Source organism: Taeniopygia guttata, chromosome 2 (assembly GCF_048771995.1).
Source record: "Taeniopygia guttata chromosome 2, bTaeGut7.mat, whole genome shotgun sequence".
NCBI classification, from domain to species: Eukaryota; Metazoa; Chordata; class Aves; order Passeriformes; family Estrildidae; genus Taeniopygia; species Taeniopygia guttata.
In genome coordinates this window covers 16,014,806-16,035,891 of record NC_133026.1, presented here as the reverse complement: position 1 = coordinate 16,035,891, position 21,086 = coordinate 16,014,806, and the positions used below count along the sequence as shown (strand labels likewise).

The following is a 21,086-nucleotide window of genomic DNA, read 5'->3' as shown; positions in this document are numbered from 1 at the left end:
CGCTGGGCTTGGCAGCATCTGCTGAAGGAAAAAGCACATAAAACAGAGGGCAGAGGCATGTTATTTTCCAGGCTCTGAGAGAATGTTGCTAAGGAAAGAAAAAGGATGGGATACAAGGCTTTGCAATGTCTGTCTGAGCAATCAACACACTATAAATACTGACCCGAGCTCTAATAGCAGCTTCAAGTCTTTATGCCTTTGGATTTTTTTAGAGTAAAGGTGGATTTTACTTTTTGTCTCTTAAAAAGATGTATTTTGGTTCCTCTTCTTGCTTTGTATATAAGCTTTTTTTTTTCTTTTTTGGCAATTGCAGAAATCAGAAACTTGTTTTTATATAATGAAATCTTAGATTATTTACTACATGAATCTGGGAGCTGAGGTTTTAAGCAAACCACAAAGATTTATTATAAAAATAGGAGAGCCAAAATTATGTGCAGCCCTACTCACTGTTGTCTATATTTTTGTCATGTTTCTTCTATTGTCCCCTCTTTACGATGACTGAAACAAATCATTCAAGTCTAGATTGCATGACACCCACAAAGCCTCCTTGCTATTGTTTGAGCCAAATTAAAAGTTTTAGTCAAAAATAATTGTGGAATGGCATAAAAATCCATGTTCATTTTGCCAAGGATTCAATTATTTCTATTGTGATAATTTTTTCTTCATGTTAGATACTATTTTATATGTTTTAACAAAAAATATTGAAAAATTACACAATTCTGGCATTTCTTCTGACGTTCTCCTCTTGGAAAAATTCCTCTGGATGTTGTCAATTGCTTATTCTCCTCTGATCCGCATTAGTTTTATTAAAATGTCTTTGTCCTACCCTTTATACAGCATACTTACTTCAATCTTTAGCTTTAGTCTGGTAAACTGTTCCATTTCTAAATCACATCTTCAGTCTTCAGCTAGATGTCGTGATCGTGTTTTTGGCCTTTCAGACTCCAAAGCAGGCTCTGCAAGTACTACAAACCCCTTCTGTTCAGTCATCTTCCCATTTACCTTTCCTGCATTCACTTGCAAGGAATATATTGTGACGTTAGGAGATCCTTGAAGCCTCTTTCAGGCCTGAAATTGCTTGTTCCTCTAAGATTCCTGATTCTGGGAAGCATCACGTCAGGTTAATACTTCTTCTGTCAGAAGACAGGCTGCTGCTGTATTGGTGCTGCATGCTCTCTCTGTCAGGAGTCAGCAGACCTCCTTCCCCTGCCATCCCACAGGGCCTCCAGCTTCTGCTGGCCTGGAAGCTCCACAATCCCATCTCCAAGCCACACCCTGGTCCTTGACACCTGCAGATCATATTGAGGCTGGATTAAAAGGGGCTTCTCTGACAGTTGTGAGTAACCCGTAATGACTGTGGAAAGCTGGGTGTAGCTGCTAAAGGTACTAAGAGAGGAATTTAAATACACAGTACAGAAAGCCAGTTATGTCCTACAGCCACCGATTATGGGGGCATTTCTTAGAGCTATCTTTGCATCTGACTTGACTGAAGTATAACATGGTGTGAAATTTGCAACAGGACTTTGACCATTACCACCCTCAGACACTGAAAAAGACACATCAGGCCAAGAATGAAGTGTGAGTCTATTGTTAAATAATGAAAAAGATTTAGAATTATTTGTATTTGCATTTCTGAGCCCTTCTACTTCCTTTTGTGCTTTCAGCCTTTTCTTTACAAGAAAGAAAAATGTAACTTCAGAGGGTAGGGGGAAGAAAGACAAAATGCCCTGCTTTCAGGAGCCAGGTCCCTGAGAAATGCATGCAGAATCCTGAATCTTAAAAACCAGAGCAACAGCAAGCAGAGCACCAGACCCACTAGCTTTGAGTTATTGAGTCTTGTGGCATAAAATTCTTGGGCACCTATTAAATTCTAATTAGTATCTCAAAACTCATTCCAGAATTTTAAGATTATTTTTTGTTACCTTCTCAGCTCTTATACAGGCCACAGCACAAGAATCATAAGTTTACATTTTGAAATCCAGTAACACTGTACAACTACCCTAAGTTAATGTAAGGGGATTTGTGCTCCTGCTAATGAGATTATTTTCACTACAAGTTACATCATGTAACAAGGTAACAATCCCAGTGCAGCAAATGTAGCATCTAGTAGCTCAAGCAGCTATCATTCATTTAAAAGACACTTAGATGTGGCACTTAGGGACATGGTTTAGTGGTGGGTTTGGCAGTTTCAGGTTAATGGTTGGACTTGACTATTTGGGAGGTTCTTTCCAATTTAAATGGTTCTATGGCTTTTGATACCTCTTTAAAACATTTGGTTGTACTCTCCCACCACACAACCAGATGCAGAAGTTATTTGAAACGAAGGCAAGTTCCACGTAAGGCAATATGCAACTTTTAATTTAAACCTGCAAAGTCAAGTTACACTTCCCAATGTTTGGCTGCTTCTGACTTTGCCAACACCTGAAACTATAAAATACTTACCAGCTAATCAAAGTTCAAAGGTCATCTTAATGTCTGAGTACCAAGCCTCACTCCAGCTGCTTCAGTGTGGTAACACATGTAGCAATACACAGCATATTAAGCCATGGAAAAAAACTTTCTGCTTAAGAGTTACAGGTTAAGTTTCATACCTATCTAAGTAACAACATACTTACATAAGTAATATATAACACGTATATATAATATACATGCAATATAAGTAAAAATGAATACTCCTTTATTAAGTTTATCTAAAATAAGAAAAGGAATTTTAGACTGAACAGGTCTGAGATAAAAAAATCCACATTTTAGACAAGCAGTCTTGCAGCCAAGAAACTGGACATAGGAGTGAAGTTACTGAAGTATAAAAGGTCTGCAATGACAAGCAAACACAACATTTTGGTGTTTATCTTCCTTACAACTACTTACAATGGCTGCTTGCTTTTAGAATTTGCATAAAAATTTTTTGACAAAAAAAGTAAATAAAGCTCCCATGGACCAGCTTTAGCTGCCTCCTATGTGGAACTAGCTTTTTCTAAAGCAAATTATCCGATTTATTTATATAAAAGAAAAATTTTTCTTACTCAGCCCAGTAATGATGTAGGAGGGAGCAAGTTAAAAGAAAGAAACGCCCTCTCACTTGCTACTCTTGGAGGCAACCCATTTGATTCAGACGATGGGCAGCAGTTTTGTTCTTTTGTGCTTTTCCTTGTCTTTGATGGAGGCCAATACCAGATAGTGCCCCAGGTTTTCATTACAATATCAGAAGTTTGCCCTTTCTTTGTCAGAAATGAAATGATGCCCTCTAGTAAAACAGCATCTGATCTGGAGGAACCACTTTGTCACCAAGACTTTGCTATCAGTAAATAAAAATGGAAACCTTTATGCAAACCAGCAGGACTTTAGCCAGCATGAAAATAACTGAGTTACTATCTTCGTTCAAAAACTATTTGTGTTCGGTCACCCCAGACAGCAGGAAAACCAATTGTTCCCCAAAACATTGTAAAGGTCTGTGCAGACACTGTTGGCACCCACAGACTTCACAGCATGCAGACTTTTAATTGCCTCTCCTTCTCTGCACACAAAGGCATCTGCAGTGTTTATCTCTAGCACATCTTAGTGGGGAATAGATTAGGTTGTAAAATAGAGCAGGATTGCAAAGAAAATTGCTGAATACATACAATGCCTTGACATAACTTTTCCCAAGTAGCCTTATTGTGCCATACTCCACTCTGTCTAGCACATATTTATAAATTTGCAATACAGGTCACACTCAGAGCTTTGAAGAAAACACAACTGACCTATAACAGCTTCCTCACTGAGATCATTATCTGCAAGATCCAGCACTTTATTCCTTTTCCTCTTTCTAATTTCAAGTTATCATTTTTTCTCAAACACAAAGCAACATTTCTGAAACAAACTCACATCACTCTGAACACAGCCTTAATACAAATTAAATTACAGCATCTCATAGAGACTTTTATCTGCAAGAGATTATATTATTCATCCTCATTGACAAACAAAATAAACTTCTGTTCTTTAATCTCCATAGCATATCAGGAAAATTCCCATCCATCCATTGCTTTGACCTACACCCTTTTTTTACGATGAAACTCGGATCAGGCGTCTGTTGTTTCTCTGGACTATAATATTATCATCCCATCCAATCCTAACTTTTGGGGCACTGTCAAATTGAATATAATCTGTTTATCATGCAAACAATTTTCCCAAGTGTGCCAGAACATGTCTGGACAATATCAAGATAGTGAAAGCATCTCTGACCCACCACATGTCAAAAGAGCAGCATGTTTCTGGTCAGCAGCTTGGGATAACTAAAAACATAGTAAATGAGGGGCTGGGAAATATAGACAACAAAAGCTGTTGCAGGACAAAGATGAGGATGGTTCTACAAATGATGGCTTATGTGGAAGCAAGACTGTGAAGACTACTGAAAAAACAGGGTACACAGCCTCATGCAAGCTGTTAATGTCCAACCTGTTTAAACTGTCTTTTCTAATGGCAGATAATACTAAAATGTTAGACAGCTTTCTACCACGAACTCTCTATACTTACAAAAATGATGAGTATATTTATATATACATTTTAATGTATGTCTGACTATACACACACACACATATATATGTGTGAATATATGAATATTCGCATATTCAGGTGCCACCTCTCCTAAATTAGAATAGTTCTTAATCTGAGTTTATACAGCCAGCTTATTTTCACTACATACAGCCAGCCATTATGTATGAATCTGAATTCATACAGCCAGTTTTTCACTACAGAAGAGCCCCATCCAACCAGATATCTGGAGTTCCTCACTTGCCATACTACTTCAATCCGTTAGCCCAAAACAAGCTGTGGTGGAATATGCTTGCCTCACAGCCTGCTGCTGTTACATGTGCTCTGTATGCTGTTATAGATGGACTAGAATTCAGACCTCCCACTACTTTTAAGCATCAAGGAGCCTCCATGCCTAAAAAACCTGGTGGTCTTATAAGGTAATAGTATAAGGTAATAAGCAGCCTGATAAAACAATAGGATCTATAAAGGCAAGGTACCTGAAAAAAGGTTAGGCTTTGAAAGGTAATTAATTAGCAACTATCATTAAGATAGTTATGTTCCTCTGCCCCACCTCCTACAAGTCCCAAAGCAGGGGTTTGAAAAGAGCAGGTATGGAAAGTGAAAGTGGCTGCTCAGGAGCTGGGATACCTTGTCATGCAGGGCCTATCTATGGAGAAAGGAGTAACACATATAAACATCACCATCAAACTGCATGCAATGTGGAGGATGCAACAGCAGAGAAGTGTGCCTCTAATCAGTTATATCTATCCCTATCCACAAGACACAGGTTGAGAATGCATAATCCTGTCCATTTATGTCAAAACACAAACAGGACATGAATCCCTGGGAACCAGTCCAAGTCAGAGCATTCAATTAAGGCTGAAATAGCAAAGCTTCCATTCCCAGATCTGTCCCTTATTTGGGCAGATTACTACTGATTGTCACTGTGAATCAAGGGGATAAAGATATTAACATTCTCTGTGAGGTACTATGTGATCAGTTCATTGGAAGCACTTGTTTATATATCCTATATAAATACACATATTTATAGATGCATAATTTCTAAATACTTTTTAAAATGAAACCAGCATGGCATAAAACCAAATCTTGTTTCAGTTAAACTGCTGCTGTACAGGTAGTTTCCTTCTGACATTCTCAAAGAAAACATTCCACATGCACGCCATGAATGTGTATGGCAGAGTGCCACGGGAGGCCTCAATGGAATACTTCACTGAAAAACAAACAAACAAAAAACCAAAAGCACATTCCAAACCTAGCAAGCAACACTTCACACAAATCATTTAAACTAAGAGGAGCCACAAAGTTTGCAACTTGACTGAAGGATTACAACTGCATTTGACCAAGAACTTGGTGTACTACACAGTGAATACCAATAACTTATGGGCTTGTGGGCTTCATTGGAACTTGTGCATTTATATTTTTGGTCACAAGTATTTGAACTTGAGCAACCTGAACCTAAAACAAGAACACTTTAGGCTTCAGAAAAAAAACACTAAAGTGTACAGGATTTTAAATAAATATCCTTCTCATGCAGTCATGTCACTAAGACACATGTCCCTAAGATGCAGAATTCCCTGAGTTTCAATAAGAGGAAGAGGTCACACTTTTCTAACAAGTCCAGTGACTCCAGAGTGTATGAGATTTCCTAAGTGTGTCCACAGGGCCAACTGCTTCTTGACAGGGCAAAACAACTCTCCCTGAGCCCAGTTCTGCAGCAGCTACACTGCTTCCAGCTGTACCTGAGCTCCTGCCTTTAAAGATAACCTGGCTGCAATCAAGTACCACATTCCCTGTGCCTGACAGCATGGACTGGGTTTTCTTTTTGTCAGCTTGCTCCAGTGCACCTTACAACAGAGAACTATGATCATTCTAACCCGTTAGAATTGTCTCACCATGGACAAGACTAACAAAGATGCTTCTCTCTTTCCAGATGATGGTCCCTACTAAAGAGGCAGCTCGTCTTCCTCGCCGTGTTCCCTGGAATGGAGTATCCATTCCACTTATGCTAGCAACACCACTTGAGAAAAACTCAGTATTTAACAAAAAGTACCTTGGGTTCATGAGTTACAGCAACTATTCTAACTTACGACAAGGCAGTGAGCAGCACAAATGTCTAGCAGGATTTCTGTTACTGAACAACTGCAAAACCATGTAAGAATTACTGCCAGTTTTTTGTTTTGAACCCCTGATGGTGTATGATTCGTTCTTGAATACTAACTATATTCAAAAAAATTCAAAACCCTAAATATTTCATGCTGAAATTCAACTTAAAGTGCTCTTACTCTATAAGGAAGAGAAAGTTTTAAAAAAGTGTAAGCTTCCAGAATATGAAGAGGATTTTGTGTCAAGAACTGACAGACATGCCTGATCAGAATCAGTATCCAAGTTGTATCAACCCTTTAATAATCATATAACAAGAAATAGTTCTTTTATCTAATTCTTAATACAGACAGAGAGATTTGAAAGCCTTTAGGAAAGAAATATATTTTTTACTATGTTCAACTATATTTTTTAAAAAATGTAAATTGTCATAAATAAATAAATCTGTCATGGACTATGATGTAAATAATTTTCTAGAAGTGTTCCCATATATCCCATATCAATGGAAAATCTCAAGTCAATTATGGGAGCTCTGACTGAAGAAAGAGAACGTACGCATATGAAGCTCAAAAAATAATACCTCTGAAGATTTAACTTTAAAATACTCCATGACCAGTCCATCAGGTTTCATAATTTTAAACATTTTTCACAGTAGGTGTTAATATGGTTCAGCCTCTTTGTTTTATAGTCTCTAACACTCCTGTGGTCTTGATTTAGGTTGGCCAGGAAGCCGAATGCCTACTTCACATAAGACAGCAAACAAGAACACTCAACACTGTTCTAAATCCTTCAGGACCAAGTACACAAACACTGTACACGAGTGCTGCTAAGGCTGAGAGGAGAAACCACTCCATGAAACTTCACAGGCCCTGAAGTGAGATGTCAGAGAAACAAGCTCCCATCACAATCAGCGGAACCACAATCAACCCCACCCCGAGAGCATGACTGCCAGGACTTTTTCCAAATGCCTTTTCCTGAACATGATCTCCATCTACATGGGCTTTTCCCCCTCTAATATGGATGAATCCTATTCTAAAAGTAACATTTTCCCATTTGTGACATTTAAATTAAGCATACTTACAAATATTATCAGCTTTGCATCGGGTCACAAACAATGGGTGTGCTATGATCAAAATGCATGTATTTTATACTGTTATTCTCCACTGTGCTGCTAAATAGGATACCCAAGTTTGTACTAAAATTTACAAATTTTCTGTAGTAGTTACTGCAGCATACCCATAGCCTTGCACAAATAGGCAAAAAACCCTGCAAAGTGTTCCACCCCACAAGATCTTGTAAAACTACTTTTGAAACTACAAAATTAAAAACTACTAGTCCCAATTCTACTAACACCTTATTTTTGTCAATACACACTACAACACTGCACTATTTTCACAAAAATCCCACAAGCTAGAGCTATGAATGACCATATAGCTCCCTGTTCTTCACGCTTGAACTTCTCCAAGTTTCATCAACACCTAACACACAAGTAGCTGGGTTTTACAGCTAGACAGTGAACCAAACTTCATCTGAAACCAACTGAGGTAGACAACCATCAAGGACTACTCTGGGGCATCTAATATAATCCCTGACAGATTTATACGTAGTTAAGGGGCAAAGAACAAAAAACCCATCCGAAGTTTAAAAAAGGCACAGTACAGGCACTCAAGAAGAGGCCATGGTGCCCGACTCGACCGCATTAAAACAACAGACACTGACAAATCAACTGGTGCACAAATTAAATCAAAGGCTAGTCTGTCCTTCACCCGAAAAAGAAAAAAATATTTACATCTATATTTAAAAACATACATTAAAGCTAGAAGAGCACTGATTTTAGGAAAATTTGCCTATTCATCTGTTAAGAAAACCACCAACACATACACAACTAAATCAACACTAAAGTATTTATAAATAATTCTTTGTTCATTCCTGAAAAGGAAAAAATTAGAAAATAAATTATTAAATAACTATTTTTGTCTACTTGTTGCATAAAACCCCAAGCTCAAAGTTAAGGCAACTGCCACAAGGTACACCTTTATCACTCAAATCTCTTCTAACCAGCAAAATCATCTAAGAAGTTAATAGATATTGGTCTTTTGCACAAGACTCATCTGTATGATGAATTAACTGTAGACATCTAATCCTTTGGGTAACAATCTTCTGAATGTTCTTGTCATAGGATTACCAGTTTAGCTTAATCCACTTACTCGATTTGGAATGGAACACACTTGTACCCCAAGACCTATATGGAAATGATTCTCAATTCTGAAATAGCAATCCAAGGTCCAGTCACCTGGGTTTAGACTACAACTTGCTTCATTGTTTGAATGTACAATTATTTGGGTATTCGAAGATGCCTAGTCTTCCTGGTCTGAAGAATTCTTAGTCCAAGGAAACAAATCTCTTGCATTCACCAAAAGCCAAAACCTGCCAATGCTCTGCCTAAAGTCTCCAAGCTCAATATGACATACAAACTACATCAAGTACACACAGAACTGGAGGTTCTTTATAAAACTTAAGCAATTCCTGAGGACTGTTCAAAGGAGAGCAACCAGGACAGGAAACAACATCCTGTGTGAGCCTGGCAGCACACCTACCCAGCAGAGAGGAGGGTCACATTCCACAGCCTCCTGCTGGAACAGAAAGAAATAAAAGACACAAAGAGAAAACAAAACACAGACTGCTTCTTTTGCTGACCATCCGTGGGCTTAAAGGAAGGGGGAGAATATCCAGAGTTCAGAAGAAGCTCACATGATTTCTAGGATTTGATTAATTGGGTAGCAAGAACTGTAGGCAATAGATCAGTACAAGTACACTTAGAGCAGAAGAAATTAGGAGAAACTCCATCTCTCTATCCTAACCCCTCATGCTCCAGTCTTCCCAAACCAGGACTTCACATCCATACCTTCTCTTTATTCCCTACCCTTAAAATTAGGGTGGATCCCCAGTCCACTCACGCCCATTTCTGTAAGGGGATTAACAGAAACTGCACGTGGGAGACACCTGAACTGCAGGGTAAGCACCTCTGAAGAGACAGTAATGGGGTGTGAATGGCTGCTGGCATAAGCACTTTACCCAGTGCTTCCTATAATCACTTCCACACAGAAAATTACTTCAACACACCACCCACAAGCAGTTTCTCTGGTAACTGCCAAAATCTCTTCAGTTTACTTGCAAGGAGTCAACAGTCAAATATTTTGAAAAAAACTGTAGATCACTAGTGTGTTAAGTGCTGGGCACATTTTCAAGAAGCATTGCTATAAAAGCAGGGAACCATCAGATCTCTTCCAGATATATTCTGTTACTTGGAAGCCAGTAAGGTTGCCTTTACATGAATTCAGGACTTAGACAACTGATCCAGATGCCTTTCACTAAACCCTTGAATCAGGCACAGGTAGGAGTTTCAAAAATTGTGTCTCCTCACACCTTAATAAGATACAGAACACCCAACACAGCAGTTTAGATTAGGAACCCAACGTTTGTCCGTAAGGCTCCTGGACTGTAAGTACTCCAGTAAAGACCCAGGTCAAACTTGAGAGTTATAAAAATTCAATATAAAAATTAAGTTAGGAATAAGTATGATACTATAAACTTATGACCTGGCTTATTCCAGGTAAACTTTCTGTTTCAGGCTATCACTGCAGAGCTGCTGCCATCTGCAAATTATCACTTCTCTTCCAGCAATACATTGGAATAACTTAGTCTGCATGTCTTCTGAACAAAGAGAAGTTGTTTAACAAAAGCTATTCATGTCAAGATTTATAGGGTCTGAAAAAGCAGTGAAAAAAGGTTACCACTTCAATAGAAGGGTTCATTTGGGTAAATACAGAATATAATGCTAAACACTGTTTTTGCATGATGACTGCCACACTAAGGAGTCATTTTAGAAATAGGCAAGACCTAGAGATCTATTATTTCTCTCCACTTTTAAATGTGAATTTAAATGGAAATTTTAGATTGGTATCCCAATCATGGAATTCTAGCAACATTTCATCTTTTTATTTGAATGTTGGGAGGTCCCCATCTGTGTGTAAGTACTAGCCAACAGTTACATTTTCCCTTAGTTTTTTAATAAAAAAAAATTGAGCACCTCCAGTTATTTAGTTTTGACACTGTAATGCAACCATATTCCCTATGCAACTAGCCATAATAATGGCTGTGAAGTAAAGTTCTTTAAAGTCTTATAAGGCTTCTCTTAAAGCTTCTTTAGTTTTATCAGCTTCAGTAGAACAAGAGGCCTTATTTATGATTATTCTAAGGAAAATAAACCTGTAATTATTGTTTGATACCAATACTATAAATAACTGTACTGTTCTTTATAAATGACCTTTCTATGATAAAAATTGTTTCACAATTTCGAGTTCCAGTGCAGCTAATAAGAAGAAGCAGCTTACATTTGCAACTCAAAGTTCTTACTCTTAGTACTTTTCCCGAATCTGCCTATTTCCAGTAAATCAGTTACTACTACGAGTCTAAGGGCAGATAGAATGTCATAAAATGTCCAGTCAAATAAATCACTTTTTTGCTACTAAAAATAGCAAAATTTTCGTGTTTCTCTTCAACATAAACAAGGTGGTCCTGAGTGCTGCAGTACTCCAATAGCAATGCTCCTGAGATAATGCACTTTTATCACCTCTGCATTACCCACTGGGAATTCCCCAAGGGGAAGCCCCTGGAAGTGCCATACAAGTAAACTGATTAGCCCAGTCACAATCATCCCTGATGTAGCTTGGCAACCAGAAGAACATAAAATTTGCTCCCTATTATTGATGAAGAGCTATTACCAAAACTATTCACATCTCCATTCCCTCTATATGTGCACCTTACAAACACACCACTATCAAGTCAGGAGATTTCAACTGCACTTCTTTCAATTTAATTAATTGGTTTTGAATGAGGATTCAGTTTAAAAAGTCATTGTTGTAACATTTCAATAAGAGGGACAAAATGCACATGTACGTGCACACACTGCTGAGAGAGACTTCTGCAGAACAAAGAGGTTCACCAGAAACAAAACTGGCATTAAACTGGTATTTATGCCATGCTGTTATATTATCCCTGATCTCTAAACTAAGTTCTATTTTAATGTCCTCTGTAAGAATGACTGATAGCTGCAAACCACTTCTCATTTTCTTTCACCTTTCATTTGTATTTCTTTAATATCATTTCAGGATGTTCACTATTCTCCACAATTTTATTGCAATTATTTAACAGATCAGTATAAAGCTAAAAGGAACTAAAAGGGCTTCCAGAAATTCTATTACTGGCTTCTAGCCAAGATTATCTTCTTTGGTCTTTATTTACCTCTGTATTTTTAACTGGACCCCAGTGGTTTTTCAGGACTTCTAGTTGCTACTGACGTGTTTTTCTTACCCCCAAGTGAATTACTGGTCCAAGACTTCATGGTGCAGCTGTCTTCGCACTTGCACCAAACCCTTTCACTGCAGCACATCTCCTTTCTAAACAAGGCTTTGAAGAATACCTTAAGAAGATGCATGAACCACATACAGTGTTAAATTTTAAACCTCCATGCCCTGCATGACTCCTGATTTCTCAACTTATCCCTCTATTATTCAAGTAGGCAATTATTGTAAACGGGGCTGTCTTTGTGCAGGCATCAGAACTCCAAGCTCCTAGAGGAAAGTAAAAGTAGCTCATTTCAACTTGGTCCCAACAGTAAAGCCTAAGCATTAGTAAAATGAAAAGAAGTAGTATCTGATTGACTTGCATCTACTAGTTTTCAAAGAATAATTTACTGGGAGCCATCTGAAGTCAACCAATGCCTTTTTTCTAAGACTTGAAGCATAATGATGTCAAAACTGACAGTCTCCCATCTGCCTCAACTACCTATTTGCTAATTTTTGTAGTGTTCAATTAAGTAGATTTCTTAAAGCAAAATGGCAACTTTATTTAATCTGTTTTCTAGTGCATATGAAAGTAATAAAACATACAGAAAGACTGGAAGAAAACCTCTCTCTGCGTATACTGTGGCTGTAGGGTTCCGTGGCTGACCACGTTTCTCACCTAGTGGAATTCTAGCACTGCAGAGTCCAAACATTTGACTGTTTCACGTTACATTGGTTTTCAGATCTGGTGAATACTTTAAGCTTCCCACTTCCTTCTTCAGGACATTAAGTAAAGTTCTAGAGCTATCCAAAATCTTCATGTAAGCAGCTTCAGTTTCAGCAAGTATTTTATCAAGCTCATTCCGTGAAGCCACTTTTTGGGCCAAGTTTTCACATACACACTCCAGCTGTTCACTGAGGACTTGGATTTCATGCTGGAGTTTATTCTTTTCCTCTTCTGCTTGCCGGATTTGTTTGTTCAATTCTTCTTTTTGCATACATAAATCTTCAATGCATTTCACTAGTTCATTATTGTAACCCTGAAGAACAGCTCCCTGCTGAGTCATCCTGCACTCACTCCCCGAAGTCCCCTTTCAGCAATGGCCTTCTGCACTCAAATTAAAGGAAAACAAACAAACAAAGAAACAGAAAAAAAAATCTGTGAGAGCCTTGCCGTGAATAACGCTTCACTAGCACAGATGGAGCCACTGGGCAAGGCTCTCTAAGTTAACAGGCCCATTCTCAGATGTGCCACATCTCTTCCCTTTTCAGGAGGCAGACAGGACAGAATTTGGCAAAAGCTCTTAAACCTTTACTGAAAACTGCTGTCCCCTATGACACTGCCATGGCAATGGCATCAAAGTATTTAAGATACGTTTTATAATACCTTTGTACAACCCTGAATATAGGATGCTTTGTACGTCAGACTTCGAGGGCCTGGTCAGAAATAAGCAAAAACTACAGAATCACAGAATGCTTAGGGTTGGAAGGGATTTCTGGAGATCATCCAGTCCAACCGCCTGGCAAGACAGGGTCACCAGGAGCAACCAAGTGGGTGTTGAATGTCTCCGCAGAGGGAGACTCCACGCCCTTCCCAGGGAGCCTAATCCAGGGCTCTTCCACCCTCAACACAAGGGAAGTTCTTCCTCATTCTGAGGTGAAACTTCTCGTGTTTTAGTTTATGGACATCGCTCCTCGTCCTGTCAGCGGGCACAGCCCTGAGTGGCTCAGCAGGCACTGACAACGCCAGGGAATCTCCCGGCACGGCGAGCGCCCGCAGCTCCCTCAACACTGGGTGACGCGGCTCGCATGTGCCGGGGCCACCGTGTGTGCCGCCCTCGGACCCCCGAGGACACCCCGGGACCGAGGCCAGCCCGACCCCGCGGCCGCCGTCCCAGAGACATTTTAACACCCTCCGCGCCGCACAGCGCGGCCCCGCCAACACGCGCCGCGCACAAAATGGCTCCCGTCTGCACATCGAGTGCCCAGGCGGAAGGGGAGGAGGGGGTAGGTAAGAGGAGACCTTCCCATTCCTATGTCCCCACCGCCCCCGTAATTCCCCCTGTTGCCCCCACCTGCCTGGCAGGATCGCGATTCCTCCCCACCGAGGAGCGGCTCTCCCACCGAGGCCGCGCTGCCCTCGGCTAACCGGACCCGTCCTCCCGCCAGCGACCGCGCCGGCCCGCGACGAGTCACGGAAATACCCGAGCGTTTCCGAACGCGGCGCCGCCCTGACGGCCGCGCGGAAACGTCTCTCCGGAAAAACGCGATGTTTTCCGAAGACAGGTAGCGCTCGCAAGAGTGGGCCGAGGCGGGAGGGGCAGGGAGGGCCGAGCGTTACGGAAGGAGCCGATATTTGCCGAAGGGAGGGACTGAAGGGCGTCGTGCTCGGCGGACGCAGCCGATGTTTGCCGAAGGGAGGGACTGAGGGGCGTCGGGCTCGGCGGACGCAGCCGATGTTTACCGAAGGCAGAGTCGCCCGAGAGCAAAGGGGACAGAGGGGACGGAGCGAGTCGGAAAGAGCCGGAAAGAGCCGACGTTGACCGAGCGCGGCGTCGCCCGAGTTCCCCGGATGTAGTTGGAGCGGCGGCGGCGGGCGCGGCGGGGGGAGGCGGTGGCCGAGTCGGTGCTCCCGGTGTGTCTCAGCGCGCGCGGGGCCGAGCTGCCAGCGTCTCCCCTCTCGAGGCGATGGGCCCGTGAGCGCCGCTCCAGCCGAGCTGCCCGAGCCGCCCCCTTCCCCCGCCCCTGCCCCCGGAGCGCTGCCGCCCCCGCCTCCCCCCTCGGCGCCTGTGGCCCGGCCGCGGCCGTGCCCTCCTGGTCCCCTCACCCTCACACACACAGGCCGGGCATTGATGGTAATGTATGCGAGGAAACAGCAGAGACTCAGTGATGGGTAAATTCACCCCCTCGGCCCCGCGGGGCCGCCCCCCCCACCCCCTCCGCCATGTTCGGCCCGGCCGCGGGGCCGGTAACGGGCGCTCGCTAACGTCTCTGTCTTTCTCTCGCTCTCTCCTCAGCTGTCACGACCGCAGGGGGGACTCGCAGCCCTACCAGGTACCGCCGGGCCGGGAGGAGGAGCAGGGGAGGCGGGGGGGTGCTACTCCAGCAGAGGCTCCGGCAGCCGCCGCAGGCCGCGGTGCCGCGGCCGCCCCGGTCCGGCCCCTGGCGGGGCTCTGGGCCCGGCACCGCGCGGCGGAGAAGCGGCGGCGGCCCGGGCGCCGGGAACGGGGCCCCGCTGCTCGGCCGAGGCCTGCGGGGCCGGGGCGAGCAGGAGCGGCCTAGTGCGACCCGTGCGGGGCTCGGGCCTGGGAGTTGGGGAAGGTGCGAGGGGCAGGAGAGGGAGCCGGGGTCACCTGTGGTGGGTTGGAGATCCAAGGGCGGTGAATGTTTTTCTTCTAAAAACAAAAGGAGTCTTGCTCTTCCACCGCCCCCTCCCCCAACACCTCCCCAAAGCCCTTTCTTCTCCCCAAAACTGCTGCTGTGGACTGTAACCTGAGCAGGGCACGGGTTTAGACCCTGACCAACTTGGGGCTGCAAATGAGGCTTAATTTCTGCAGTTGCCAGCTGCTAGGCATGTTCAGAAACCATCAAATCCTTGAGTTACCGACAATAGCCTCAATTTGTGTAAGGTGGATACTGCACTTTGCTGTGTCTACTGAAGAAACCCAGTTGTTGAGGTTTGAGTCCGTGGAAAGCTGTATGTTGTGATACTGCTCTCTGTAGGCCCTGAATTGGACTGTTTTACTGCATTTCTGTGTATTTGAATCACTGAAATGAACTAGAGCAGTCCAAGGCAGCTGTCAGTGACAGTTCACGAAAATGTAAACACTTGCCTCTCAGGAATTCACAAAACCAAGCAGGTCAGAGTGAGGCAGAACATGTAGTTTTTGGTAAAGAGTTTAGAATGAGTTATTTTACATGTTGGCCCCCTAGAATTATTTTTGGTTTAATTACAAGGATGTTAGTACTGAAAAAAAATCACAGAAATTCAAGATAGTGATGCAACCAGGTGGTCTTTACTAGAGTATGGAGGACATATTCAAAGTTTACACTGATTCAGTGTAACTTTAAGTTTGTTTTCCTAGTAACAAGTGGAGACTAGTTCTTCTCCCAAAAGTGTTGAAGAGCTGTGGCCCATTTACTGCTGAAAGTGTGTAATTCATCAGTGGAAAGATAGAGAAACTAGGTTTCTTCTTAACAGCAAGTGTTGCATTGGATTTAATAGTGGGAGAAATTGGTTTAAGGTCTAATTACAGAACTTGTTGCTTTAATGTAGGTAATTAAAACTAGGAAGACTAATGCTGATTTGTTTTAATAGGCAATGAAAATTATTTAACTTTTAAAAGTACTTCTGAAAGAGAAGAAAAAAATCCAAAAATTTTGTATCTAATGTAGATGCCTATGTTCTTGTGATCTGTTACAGGCTCTTAAGTACTCATCCAAGAGTCACCCCAGTGGTGGTGATCACCGTCATGACAAGATGCGAGACGCCACAGATCCTTCACCACCAAATAAAATGCTGCGGCGCTCTGACAGCCCTGAAAACAAATACGGTGACAACACAGGGCACAGTAAAGCAAAAAGTGTGCACACTCACAGAGTTAGAGAGAGGGATGGTGGTAAGTTGTCTTTAACAAACTTCTACTTAACCAATCACTGATTTCTCATTAAAATTAACCAGTATCAACTCAAGTGATGTCTTACACTAAATGTGCCTTGTACTCAGCTAGGGTGATTGCAGTGAACCCAAAGTGGGAATTTAATTGGAAGCAATCATTGAGGCATTATAACACCTATTAATTTTCTGGTTTTTACAGGTATGGTAGTTTTCCTTACAGTCCCAAAGATTAAATAAACCCTTTTTTTTTTTTATTATTATTTTAACTAGTATGTCTCATTTATTTAGGCATACAGCAACATTTGATAACATTAAACAGTTTTCTGGATTTTTCATTAGTAATATTGGCTGTTTTGCATCCTTCTAATAACTTTGCGTATTGTGGTGGTGTACTGTGTAGGTACATGCTCTATAGATTAAACTCCAACAGAAATGAAAAAAGCTTCTTTGTATTTAGCTGCTATGAAGAACTCTAATAGATCAAAGGTAGCACATACTAGAACCTTTCTTGACAGGAGCTTGAAGTATGTTCACAGTCAAATCAGCCTCCTATGTTTTTACAGGCTTATAAACAGTAGTAATATCCCCATTTTTTTTAACTGATCTTATTTTGTATCCCTGCTTCTTAGGAAAATAATAGGATTTCTCATGTAATAACAGTGTTAGGTAACAAACGGCTAGAGTTTAGAAAATTTCAATTGCTGTCTGAATTTAGAAAAGTTCTTTTGTTTTGTTGATTGGTCTTTGTGTCAAGGTATAAGGTGAAGTATTCCAGTAGAGAATTTGGAGCTTTAAATCAGTACTTTTTTTTGTTCTGTATAAAGCTAACAAATTCTGATGTACATACACATTTATTGCTGCACTAGTTTTACTTGATATAATAGTTTTAGTAAAATAAAGGAAGTATCTTTGAAGTACCTTTTTAGGACATACTAGTTTAACCCTACAAATGTGTTCATGGATACCCAGTTATTCTTATAAATCCTGTTTGTTTTTCCTTCTTTGATTTAATGCTGAGGCTCTGTAGACCACCATTAATGTCAGAGAAGTGTGTAGGTGCATTATAAGAACATGCCTCTTTTGTTAATACGCTGATTTTCATTGTATCTGATAATAATTGAAAGTGTAGTAATCTCGGAATTAAATGCATGTGCAATGCCCATATGCTGCTCTTTTGTGCTACTTTTCAGGATACAGAGATGTCCTCTTTTATTTCCTGTTCACCTGTCCAAAAATTAGTCCCACATCCTATTGCAGTTCTACTTAGTTTTGCTACAGTTGGTAATTTTATCTGCTTGAACAGAGCTGCATTTAGTGGACTCATGCATATATGAAAACATCTGGAGGATGAGGCTCTATGTGGGGAGTGCTTTGCTTATTTGTGTGTTGGAAGTGTTATAAGATAGGAGAGATATCCTGAAGTGCTTACGAGGTCCAGCTGGATTTCATAGCTGGGGGGTGGTGTGAAGCATGTATGCATGCAGTCAGGAGGAAAGAAAATTAATTATTTGTAGTTTTGTGAATGAAAGGAACACCATCCCACTGTACCTTCTCCTAGTTGTTAAGACAGTGGAAAGTTTCATTTATTCTGATCTGAAAACAGGTGTTTTCACATCATACGTTAACAGTCTGGAATAAGGAAGTAGTCTTCAACAGTCTAAGGGAAATTACTAATTTTAAAAGTTTAACATTTGTACTGTTTAATGTAAATAAGTGATTTTTTTGGTGTGTCATTAGTAAAGTTAGTTTGGCCACAGTTTCACCTCTGTAAAATATATTCAGAACAACCAAAATTATGTTAAATCCTGTGTACTGTATGTAGTAAACCAAAGCTGAGCATATGTGGGCAGAAGGGTATTAATTTTTCTTTGGTATACTGAGTATTTCTGTCAGTATGAATTGAAGGTAGGTGTTAAAATATAGGTGAAATGCTGTAGTGTAATGAACATTTGCATATTGCTAATAGGCGAAAGACATAATAAAATAATTTATCATTTTCTCTGTTGAATTACTCTGAAGGGTTGCTATTGCTATAGTATTTTAGTTTTGCAAATAGAGACATATAGTGGAAAAAAGAAAAACATTACAAAAGTCCAAACATTTTTTATCTAAGCCTTTTTATGACCAAGAAATATTAATTTGCTGTGATACTACTATAATTGCCTGTCTTGTTTTCTTTTTGCATTTTTCATAGAGGAGGAAAGAAGCTGAGTGGTTTTTATTTTTTGTAATTGCTCTGCATTATTTTAAAATTGGTGCTGCTCAGTTTGAACTACTACAGGTGTTGCTGCCTTCCTGTGATCTAGCTGAACTCAACAAAGCAAATCTCATTGAAACATCTCTAGTATTTATTTTCCTAAACTGAATTAAAGTCTCAAATGAACAATCTCTTCTTCTCTCATACCTTAGAAAACAAAATAGGACATAAATTCGGAGTATTACAACTGAACATAAAGCTGATTTAACCTGATCTCTCCCTCTCAACTCAATCTTTAGAAAGAACTCCTATGCATCTCTTAGTAATTTTAGCTCTGAAGAGAAATGGGAAGATTCAGTGGTGTAGCACACTGATTCACTCATGGCTGGTTCCTGTTTTTGTGGTAAATGCAGAATGTAATTTAAATGTAATTTCAAGATTTAAGTGTACACATGTAAAATATAAGCAGGAATTGATTGAAAATTAATTAGTCAAAAATGATAGAACCACCTCCTATTAATATCCTTAGTATGTGTATAAAGGTTTTTTTTTGACAGCTTATTTTTGTAATATTCGTGGCAGAATCTTTTGTAGAATTGTAATCCATGGTGAGAAACTCAATTAAGGTTTTAAAACATGTTATGGGTAAGCCCTCCATACTGATACAGTGCAAACAAAGCATTTTTCAAAGTTGCTTACTGCATGGTTTCTGTGGAAAGAGACTGTGTACAGAGACAGTCGTTCTCTGGAGAGAGACTTCCAAGTTTACCTTGGACTAAACACTGTGGAGTAATTGCAAGTTTTTGTCACATTCCTGGTTTCCTGAGAGCACTTGTACATGCAGCATATCAAAAAACTGCCTTAACTTTATTCTTGCTTTCAGGTCCCTGTGCATGGGTGTATTGTCTCTGTATGCAAGTGTTTAAAACATAATGAACAGCTTCCCCCCCTCAGTGCATCTCTTATTTATAGGTCAGCTGCTATAGGCAAGTGTGGGGTTTGAAGAGATTAGGGGGTCTTATGAGACCAGCTCAAGTGTGAAGTTTCTTAACAGTAACAAATAGGGACTTAAAGCCAGCATTGTTTATGGGGAATAGAACTATGAAGGGCCTTGTAGATGTGGAAAAATGTTTCCATTAAAGAAAAAGGGAACTACAAAAATTTGAGGACTCTCATGGTTGAGGATAGAAGGCTGTTGTAGGTCTTTTAAAATGCATGAATGTTGAGATAGTGGTGTCCAGGAAAGAAAATAAAGAGGCCAGATAAGTAGGGTAGTTTTGGGAATAATGAAAGGGAGATATATAGCTATAAATATATATAATTTAAAAGTAAAAGTGTGAGATGTTTTATACCCTTTTTGGTATAAAAAAGGGCAGAGGGTGTTACTGCTTAACTGTATGGAGCAGAATGACCCACAGTAAGATACACAGTAGAACTTTATGCAAACAAGGTTTGTTCACTTAAGCCACCTGTACTTAATTGTTTCTTACTGCGGAGAAAATACTGCGTGTTTCACTACATTTATGTTTAAGAGACTTTTAAACTTTGCTTCATGCCATGATCTTACTGAATTGCTTAAAATAACTGGAGAGTGTAAATGTACATAGCATGAAATCTTCTGCTGAATTGTGTGCTGTTGTGCAGTGTAGGCTCTTTTGATGAAATTTGATTATAACTTGTGATATATAAATTCCAAAGTATAAGTGGAGCATTGTGACTGTTTCTTTTGCACGTGAGTTGTTGTTTTGGTTTTTTTTTTTTTTTTTTTTTGTTTAAACTGGCAATTAAGAACATTTGTCAGTGAGGACTGCTACTGACTAATAGAGTTCTAAGATTAAAAATCTTACTGCTCTTAAAGGCTGAATGAAATATTTTAAATAATGAGTTCCTATTTTTATCAAAGTGGTGGTGGGAGCTTCTGTCATTCTTTGTTGGCTTGCTTTGTTTCAGTGGTTCCTGAAGGAGTTCAGGGATAGCAAAGGGATATCAAACAGCCCTGAACAGAGAGCTGTGTTAGATTCCTGTGCTGGCAGCCCTGGCAGTAAGAGGGAACTGCTGATTAAATTAGTGTCGTCAATGGCCAGGGAAATAAACAATGAACAGGGTGTTTGGGCAGCTGCAAGAGAATGGAAGATGCCTGGGCAGAGGGCCTTGTCGAGAGGAAACTGCAGGGTAGGTGGAAAGAGGCAAGTCTGAGAGTAATGGAACATAGTGAAGGGTTCAGGAGGAAGCTGGAATAGATTCTATCTGTGTAGTTAGTATTAACTGCTGTTAATGTTAAAGTAATTAATTA

General features: G+C 40.6%; 2 protein-coding genes across 7 annotated transcripts in view; one reads left to right on the top strand and one right to left on the bottom strand.

The window, feature by feature from the left end:
* Positions 1-12,516: 12,516 nt before the first annotated feature.
* Positions 12,517-14,196, bottom strand: LOC100227781 (microtubule nucleation factor SSNA1). Of its 2 annotated transcripts, none has more exons than XM_032746632.3 (2): positions 14,058-14,196; positions 12,517-13,086 (listed from the first exon to the last, which is right to left on the bottom strand). In XM_032746632.3, exon 2 carries the CDS (start codon positions 13,043-13,045, stop codon positions 12,701-12,703), a length of 345 nt encoding a protein of 114 aa, XP_032602523.3. In that variant the 5' UTR covers positions 13,046-13,086; positions 14,058-14,196; the 3' UTR covers positions 12,517-12,700. The 2 variants fall into 2 exon arrangements, with proteins under 2 accessions (XP_032602523.3, XP_072781511.1); XM_072925410.1 differs by having other exon boundaries at positions 14,054-14,193.
* Positions 14,140-21,086, top strand: part of WAC (WW domain containing adaptor with coiled-coil) — a 58,201-nt gene continuing 51,254 nt past the window's right edge. For 2 of the 5 annotated variants that reach the window (XM_030264437.4, XM_030264433.4), the window contains exons 1-3: positions 14,417-14,871; positions 14,996-15,032; positions 16,402-16,597. In XM_030264437.4, the coding sequence (XP_030120297.1) occupies positions 14,831-14,871; positions 14,996-15,032; positions 16,402-16,597 (274 nt within the window). In that variant the 5' untranslated portion in view covers positions 14,417-14,830. Of the gene's footprint in view, positions 14,265-14,386; positions 14,872-14,995; positions 15,033-16,401; positions 16,598-21,086 lie in introns of those variants that run through there. The other 3 variants (XM_072925405.1, XM_072925406.1, XM_030264434.4) reach the window with 3 other exon arrangements.

Bases quoted from the DNA above. Each gene is read 5' to 3' on its own strand.
- LOC100227781 (XM_032746632.3), bottom strand. From the start codon at position 13,045: ATGACTCAGCAGGGAGCTGTTCTTCAGGGTTACAATAATGAACTAGTG.